The sequence below is a fragment of the Pelecanus crispus genome, chromosome 18, assembly GCF_030463565.1.
Source record: "Pelecanus crispus isolate bPelCri1 chromosome 18, bPelCri1.pri, whole genome shotgun sequence".
Lineage (NCBI taxonomy): Eukaryota > Metazoa > Chordata > Aves > Pelecaniformes > Pelecanidae > Pelecanus > Pelecanus crispus.
The window spans coordinates 6,333,822-6,342,185 of NC_134660.1; the positions used below are offsets into that span (position 1 = coordinate 6,333,822).

The 8,364-nt window shown below is 54.3% G+C and overlaps 1 protein-coding gene across 1 annotated transcript; it reads left to right on the forward strand.

The window, feature by feature from the left end:
• The first annotated feature begins 663 nt into the window (after nucleotides 1-663).
• DCAKD (dephospho-CoA kinase domain containing) lies at nucleotides 664-7,911 on the forward strand. The gene is made up of 5 exons (XM_009493702.2): nucleotides 664-787; nucleotides 2,610-2,727; nucleotides 4,494-4,697; nucleotides 6,590-6,677; nucleotides 7,214-7,911. The coding sequence occupies exons 1-5, from the start codon at nucleotides 779-781 to the stop codon at nucleotides 7,497-7,499; spliced, it is 705 nt and encodes a 234-aa protein (XP_009491977.2). The 5' UTR covers nucleotides 664-778; the 3' UTR covers nucleotides 7,500-7,911.
• The last annotated feature ends 453 nt before the right edge of the window (nucleotides 7,912-8,364 follow it).

Below are 8,364 nucleotides of genomic sequence, written 5' to 3' on the forward strand. Positions count from 1 at the left end.
CCTCACAGCAGGAATAACTCGCCAAGTTTTCCAGCCTGACTAGCCTCCGCGGCTCACGTTTGAGCTTTCCCCATGTTTGATTTAGTTGGCGCAGGCCAAACGCACCACAAAACGGTGTATTTTGGGGAAAAGTGGTTCTGGCTCCTGCCTGTAACATCTGCAGGAATGGGCTGGCCCCTCTACCCTTGCGTACAGTTCAAACCCAAGCTCGTGAAGTATTTATGCCTCATACCATGGGTCTTATATCCGTACAGGCCCTGTGACAGTGCAAGTGTTTTCAAACCCCATTTGGCTGTGGTTTCTAGGCGAACCCTTCCAAGTGCTGTTTTACCCCTGCAGTAATTCTTGTAGCAGCCGCCTGCCTGCGGAGGTATGTAACAGAGGGACAGAAATAGCAGGTTGTTTTGGGACCAAGTCCCAGCTGAGGCTGGAGGCCAGAGTGTAGGGGTTACTGCCGTTAAAACCCTGTATTTACTCTACATGGGCAGGAGAGATTTTTATGTATTTTTAAAAAACACGTGAGTGGAGCCTCTGCCCCTGTGAGGCAGCGCACCAAAGGCCTGAGTCTCCTCGCGCGGCGTTAGCCCTGGTAGGCTGTTGCAGGGGGTGTATAAAATCCTGCCAGGGAGGGCTGGATTTTAACCTGCTGCAATAAATAGAGAAACAGCCCCTCTGTTGCGCCGAGCCCTCTGTAGCGCCGGGAAGGGCTCCCCGTGGGGACCGGGTGCTCGCTTGGCAACAAAGCTTGAGATTTACGTCAGCCTCCCGCAAAGCACTGATGTTTATTGTAAGTGCCCTTTCCGATTCCCTTTGAATTCCCCCTCGTTGTTGCTCGAGTTAAACCCATCTGTTTGCCTGGTGTCTTGGAAGGGAAAAGAGCACGTGGTGCTGCTGCGGGCTGGCGTCGGCTCTCGGCAGCCACAAAGCGAACGACGCTGCTGGCAGGTGCTGCTGGCTTTTGCCCTAACTCCTGGTTCCTCCCTCTGCTGATTTGCCTCCAGCTGCCAAAGGACTTAGCCACCCCCAGACGGGGGTCTGGGTCCTGTTTGTAGAACTGAGTTATGACAAAAGTGCCTTTTTTTTCCTAGCAAAAAAGCTTGTGCTTTGTTTTTGCCCATCTTCAGCCACCCTGCAGGCCCATGTTCCTGACTGCTGCCCCTGGTGCAAAGTGGCGCGGTCCCCGTTCGTGGGGGACGGTGCGGGGAGTAGGTACCTGGTTCCTTCATGTGCAGAGTTTTTTGGGAGCTGGTAGCCATGGTGTCTGGAGGGAGGTGTGCCACCAGACCCAGGTTATGCAGAGCGATGGTTACTGAGATTGTTGGCTCTTGGGGTACGTGGCTCACTGGGGGAGGCGATGGGAGCTGGGTCTCCCTTCCTCTGGGCAAGAGGAAGCTGTGGGGTGTCTACCAGCAGCCTGTGGCTCCTGGCCAAAGGTGGCAGAGCCAGTTTCTTCTCAGGTGCAAGGGGCAACAGCCACAAGCTGCGGCTTGGGAGCCTCAGGCTCAGGTGACAGCAAAGTTGGAGGTTCTGTCCTTGGGGAATTGCAGGACCCAGCTGCACAAAGCCCTGGATGCCCTTGGCTGGGGCCGGTGTTGGTCTGTGGGGGCTGGAGAGGGGACGCTGGGGTCTGTTCCCCACCCTGCCATGGTTGCCCCAGGTCCTGCAGGACTCTTGCTTTCCCAGTCTGCCGTGGCTGTTGCCTTTTTGGGGGTGCAAACACCACCTTACTCGCAGGAGTCCCCACTCCTGTCCAGAGCTGCCTCTGCGTCGCTGAGCCTTTTGGTGAACGGGTGCAAGTGGGATTTAGCGGGTTGCAGGTTTTGGATTGAGTGGGGAGAGATCTCAGTGCAGAAACCGTGAGAGGAGCTGTCTGCTCTGGGTTGGCCCAGGGGTTACTGGCTCCCTCCCAGGCTCAAGGCCATCGGCCAGCGCGGACTCTGCGTTTAGTGCCATGTTTGCAAGCTAACAGAAACAAGTTTGCTGCGCAGAGCCATGATTTCTTGTGTCCGTTGGGCGGCTGATGGCTCTGCTGGCTTTCAGGTAGCATGGGCATGCGATTTACTTACTGGCTTTGCGTCCGGATTATGTCAGAGGTAGCTTATCTCCTCTTACACCCCAGCTGTACAGATCAAGCAGGGCCCTCCCTCTCAGTCCTCGTGTTTCTTGGTCCAGCTTGAGATGTCATCTGAATTCTTCCCCTTTGTCACTGATCCTGGGTCACCCTTGGCAACCCTGCCAGAAATTTCCTCTGATTTAGGGTGCTGTAGGTGAGACTGCGGCTTGATGGGTGCAGATGCTAAAGGGGAATGAGTTGCGTGGAGCTGCAGGTAAACCAGCTGGAGGAACTTCGAGCTGGCTCAAGCTGCACATCCAGAATTAGCAGGGACTAGGGAAGCCTCATTTAACCCAGCGCTGTTCTTCAGCCTGTAAAACAGGGTACCCAGCTCCGAGGGGTGCCAAAATCGTGCTAATGTCTCAGTAACACCCTGAGAACCTATGAAAATGAGCTTTGAATGAAGTTGCCTGTTTGGGATAAATATTTGATGTGCGCAGCATGAACAAAACGGCCCTGTCCTGGCGCATTTTCAGCTCTTTTCTTTCCGTTTCAGAGCACAATGTTCCTGGTTGGACTCTCGGGTGGAATCGCGTCGGGGAAGAGCACGGTGGTGGCCATACTCCGGGAACTGGGCTGTGCCGTGATTGATGCTGATGTTATTGCCAGAGAGGGTGAGTTTTGCATAGCTGATCTTTCTCCCTGAGGTTCCCCTGACAACTGGGGCTGATGCGGGGAAGCGCAGACGGCAGAGGGTGCTCTGGGTACATTGGACAAGTGTTTCCCTCCCATTCCCCAGTTGATGAGGCTGCGTGGAGCAGCTGTCTTGGGGGGATTGGAACTAGGATGTATTTTTAATAATGAAAAAAAATAAGATCGTGTCCTAATAAACAGCGCGGGGAGATCTTGCCCTGAGTTTCTCTCTTCTGGAGTGCAACGCTTCCTGGCTTTGAAAGCCAACTCCTGGCAAAATAAATGCAGTTCTCTGTAAAACGGGCTCCCTTGGCTGATCTGATGTCCCCCCTAAGCCCCAGGACACCCATCCTGTAATGTGGTTACATTAGGTGGAATCACTAAAAGAGAATTTCCCTCTGTGCTGGATGTTGCTTGGTTGTAAATACTGAGAGATTGGTCCACAAAATTACTTGTGCCTTAATGCGCTCAAAAAAAAAAAAGAGGCTCCAGATATCCCAGATCAGAGGGAATTTGGTCTGTGCTTCTGCACAGCACACCTGCCTCTCGCTGCTCTGGAAATATGCTGTCCTGGCTACAGAAAAGAGCCAGAAATCCAGGTCTGTTGCCTCAGCAGGACTGGACAGACCCTGCTCACCCCGATTACCTGCACGATGCGGGAAGAAATGTTAATCCCTCCATACCACTGGGATAACGAGGAGAGCAGCGCTCGCTCCAGGAAGGGCTGCTGATTTTGTATGCGGAAGGTTTTGGGTCTGCAGCTGAGCAGTGGTGCAGGCGGTGTCATTTTAAAGTGCCTGCGCTTTTCTATTTGGTGAAGAACTTACCATGTAGCCGCTCAAAGCCGTGATGCTCTTAACATTTTATTGCACTGTAATTCCCCTCGAGGTGTGGAAAATTTGCTGGAGGTGCTAAAAGCCCTCAGAGACAATAGGAAAACACTACAGATACTCGGTGTCGGTTTTCTACCAATCACTTCATTTTTCTCCAAGTCCTTTTTTATATGTGTTTATTTACTGTATGGATTTCACCCATCCTGAAAGTACCTCAATGTGAAATTCCACGGGAGGAAGAAATTGGTCTTAAAGACTTTTATTAGGTTGGCCTGAGGTTACAACCTGTGGCAATGTTCCCGGATTTTGGTGAGAAAATTATATAAGGTCTGTCATGCTCTGTGGTTAGCCTCAGCTTGGTCTTAATTACGGTTTTATTACAGCATCCTTTTTGTTGGTGATTTTTTGGTGGCGCGGAAGTTTTCAGCTAAAATAAACCTGATGCTGGGCCGTGTCCCTTTAGGGTCTCCCTGCCCAACTCCTCACCCTGCAGGCAGTGGGAATCGGCTCAGCCGCCGTTCCTGCCCGTTCCCTGGCGTGTAGTCAGCGAGTCCTCCCGCCCGCCCTGCTGACTGCTAACCCCGAGCAGCAGCACACGCGAGGAGGGTTGTGGCGCTGAATTAATGTTTGCAGGATGCTTCGATCTCTCGGGTGTCAGCCCTCAAAGGGACCTTGGGCTGAGAGGGTTTTTTTGCAGACGCTTTCCCGCAGCACCGATGCCAGGTGTCTGCTGGGCTGCAGCGCTGAGCCGCGCCGGTCTCGGTTCAGCGTGTGCTGGCAGGCAGATGTGCTGCCTGCCGAGGAGAATAAGCTCGGTTATTTAATGAACAGAACTCATTCGAGGCCGATCGCTGATGCAAACACCAACTGTGCTGTAGAACTGACTCTAACCTCCGGCTGTTTAATGTTATCAGTGGTGCAGCCCCACTTCAAGGCCTATCAGCAGATAGTGCGTTACTTTGGCACTGAGATCCTCTTGGAGAACGGAGAGATAAATCGTGAGGCTCTAGGAAACATTATCTTCTCCCACCCGGAGAAACGGCAGCTGCTGAACTCCATCACCCACCCAGAGATCCAGAAGGAGATGCTGAAGCAGATCCTGAAGTACTTTGTGCTAGGTAAGAGGCCGGGCAGTTCCGGCATCCCGGCACACCGGGACTCCTGCTCAGGCAGGAGCCGTCCCTGCTCGCTCTGCCTTTGATTTTAAAGTGGGGAGAGGGACGGGGAAGGAGAAAGGGAACTGACGTTGAGTGACGGCCGTTGTGCTCTGCCACCGGTGGCCTTTTGCGTTGGCGTTTGGAGGATTCATTCCTGCCTTTCACTGCTGCCCTTCACCGCCACCGCCTTCTATGGTTTAAAGTACATCTGTAGGGCCTGAGAAAAGCATTGTGAGGCCTCTTCTGAGATTACTTGCTGGATAATGTCATACCTTCTGAAATGGCCAAATATTCTTCCCTGCCCCCAACCTCCCTGGGCTTCGATGAAAGCTGCGGAGCCCTTTTAGTCTCAAGAAGGTGAGAAACGGGCTGACAGCTGTGGTTTCCAAAGTCCCGCTTTTTCCCCTGATAAATATAACAAATACAGCTGTCAAACTTGGTCTAATCAAATGCCAGATAAGATCACCAGCTGTTTTGGAGGTCTCCGTGTAGACAGAAGGATGTCTTAATAGAGTCAGTCTGGTTTCGCAGAGCTTATCAAAGCTGAGTCCTGTGACAGCTGAATAGGCCTGTGCTGGGGCACCGCGGGGCCGTGCTCTGCTGCGGGGCGAGGAGGAGGAGAAAGTGCAGAGGAAGCAACAGGCAGGAAAGCTGGGAGCCAGAGATGGAGTCTTGAACCCGGGGCTGCGGGCTCGGGAGGCGGATGCCGTCCTGCCCCTCAGCGAGAGCGCCGTGTGTCTTCAGCAGGCTGCTCTGTCCTCATTAGTCAGGTTTTAATGATTTGGGATAGCTGGATGTTGTCTCTAAGGATCACTGTGTAAGGAAAGCTCTTATCGATCAAACTGTAGGGCAGCAAGAAGTCTCTCTGGGCAGAGATGCTGGTAAAATGGTGGCTTGTTGGATGATGACGTCTTTGTCAAGGCTTTTGTTGCCATGGCCAGCTTGGTTAAGGGGGTTTGGGTTATAAAGAGGGGACACCAGCGAAACGGGGGTGTCCTCGTGCCCGGGGCACACACGGGGGAGCAAGGTCCCGACTTGCAGCCCTCCCCTACCCTCGCCTGCTCCCCTGGGCTCAGCGGGGCGTACGCCCACGTCCCCAGGCGCGGCAGAGGCGTGTGGAGAGCCTGGGGTGGGCTGCCCGGCCCAGGAGGATGGCGGCTGGCAGTTACGAGCTCTCCTCCACCGGCTGCTCCACATGGTGACAGTGGTTTGGAACCAAATTGGGCCACTTCTGGTGAAGTTTCAGGCCCTGGGGCTGTGCCTGGAGGCACCCCCGCATTTCAGTGTCATGGCTGTGAGAGGTCTGCAAGGATTTCCTTGCTCCCCTTGGAAAAATGGAACTGTTTAGCCAAGGCTTTCCATAAAGGGAAGAAAACCGAGCTGGGAAACATTGGCTCAAATGACCGCAGCCTGGCAAAGTCTTGGACAAGCGAAAGAGAGAGGAGAGCAAATTCTGCTGTGGGCACTGCTCCCCTGGAGAGGCCAGCAATGACGGCGCGACTGCTGCTCTCGCCAGCCAGGCACAGGCGCTTTCATTTGAGCTTCTCGTTTCAGCTCCTCATTATATTTCTGCAGCTTCACCTTTGGTCTGAGATCATCCAGGTTAGGGTTTGTTTTTAGTTGGTTTTTTTTTTTTCTCCTCTGGAAACTTGGAACAAAACCACTTCCTCCCTCTGAGAGGGAGGAGGGCAAGCAGGCTCTGCTCTCCTCTCGGCTGTAATCGTGGAGCCGTAGAGCTCTCCTGCTTGCTTTGCTGGAGCAGCCGTGGCCACGGTGCATGGGCAGCACGAGGGATTTGGGAATCTGAGTAACGCTATTCCCTTTTTGGTGGGGGGGTATTATCATTTCTGCAGGCTACCGCTATGTGATCCTCGACATCCCTCTGCTCTTTGAGACCAACAGATTGACCAAGTTTATGAAATACACGGTCTTGGTTTATTGGTAAGTGCCACATGAACCACGAGAACTGCGACACTGACACCTCTCTTAGAGGCCGGAGGGGACGGTCACGTCCCTTCTGCTCCAGTGAGGGTTTACCTCCGGCTTCAGTGTGAAACCTCTCGATAAGGCTGCCTCTTTTCTGTAGGTGTGAGAAGCGACACCTTCGTTTATCCTCATGTACGAGGGGGCTCTTACTGAGGTTGCCCCGAAACCTGGCACCGTTGTATGGGGGAAATCTTTGCCTTTGGGCCTTCCACGACCTGTGCTCCGTTGGCTGGGGCAGGGTTTGGGGCGCTGCCCCGGTGTTGTGGGCCATGGGAATGCCAAAAACGCGCAGCAGGGTCAGCCTGGGCAGCGCTGCAGGTGCTGGCTCCACTGATCCGAGCACAGGATACCTGCGCTGGATCCAAAATGAAGCACGGAGCGTCTCTCCCCCATGCTTTACCCCAGCTTTTCCCCCTCGTGCCGAGGAAGGCAGGCAAACCCCCTCTTCCCTCCCGCACGCCCATCTTAGTGCCACCCTCTCGTCCCAGCAGCGACCCGCCAACACAGCTCTCTCGGCTGATGAAGAGGAATGGGCTGTCCCAGGCGGAGGCAGAAGCTCGCATCGCCTGCCAGCTGCCGCTGGACGAGAAGCGCAAATTAGCGAGTCACATCATTGACAACTCCGGGGACCGGGAGAGCATGCGCCGGCAGGTCCTGAGGCTGCACGCCCGCCTGGAGGATTCCCTGGATTTCCTCTGGGCACGGCTGGCGGCGGGCACGGTTGTAGTCGGGCTTGGAGGGTTGGTGTACCTCCTCCTCCGGCATTTCATGTCTTAATTCACCTTTTCTTTTTGTCATGGAAGAGGCCTGAATTTCCAGGTTTGAAAAGGGCAGTGAAAGGCCACCTCTTTTAATGAGCTTTGCCAGCTGAATGCAGGCAGTGGGATGAGGCGTCTCCTTGCAGACTTCCCAAGGTGAACGTAGGGGGTTTTTCCGGCACTGTCTCCCCTCTCCTTTCTTCCTGCTTGGATTCTTACCCATCACCTCTGTCCACAGGGTGGGACTACTCCCTGTGCATGGCTGCAGCCCGTGGAGGGGCCAAGGCCCTTGTTATCCCCCCATGGCTCTGTACGGTGGGACTTCAGTGAATTTAGGCACTTTAACGTCTTCCGGGACGATCTCTTCACTGGGGGAGTAGCTGGTCTCTCAGGTCCTGTTTCTGCTAGCAGGTGTCCCCATGTAGATCCCTGCCGAGCTCGCAGCCCTGGCTAATCTGCATTTAGATGTGGGATTTCCCCTTCTTTCAGGTTGATTTAATGGAAATGTGTTAAATCTGCCTGGGGCGTGACAGACAGCACTTCATTTCACATGGGTTAGGTGTTCAGCTGGCTGCTCGCCCTCCCTCCTGCCCTCTCTTTCTGCGATCATCTCTTGGGGGTCACCCTTGGCTTTGGATCTGAGGGTCTGATACATCCCCGGAGCAGGCTGAGACCTAGGACCTGCCTCACCGAAACTCATTTACCACTTTTTGAGTTTTCCTTTGGCGGCAGTTTCCCTGTGGGAGAGCGTGAGTCTGCGCACGAGTCTGGGCGAAGCGGGTGCTGGCTCTTCACGTTCGTTTTAATAAAGTGCTAAACAGCAGCCGGCTCCCCGCGGCTCTGCAACCTGCGGGCTGCCAGCGCTGCTCTTTCCTGGCCCGCTC

Bases quoted from the DNA above. Each gene is read 5' to 3' on its own strand.
- DCAKD (XM_009493702.2), top strand. The intron at 4,698-6,589 runs GTAAGAGGCCGG...TCATTTCTGCAG, and splicing joins CCTGAAGTACTTTGTGCTAG to GCTACCGCTATGTGATCCTC. The intron at 6,678-7,213 runs GTAAGTGCCACA...TCGTCCCAGCAG, and splicing joins TACACGGTCTTGGTTTATTG to CGACCCGCCAACACAGCTCT.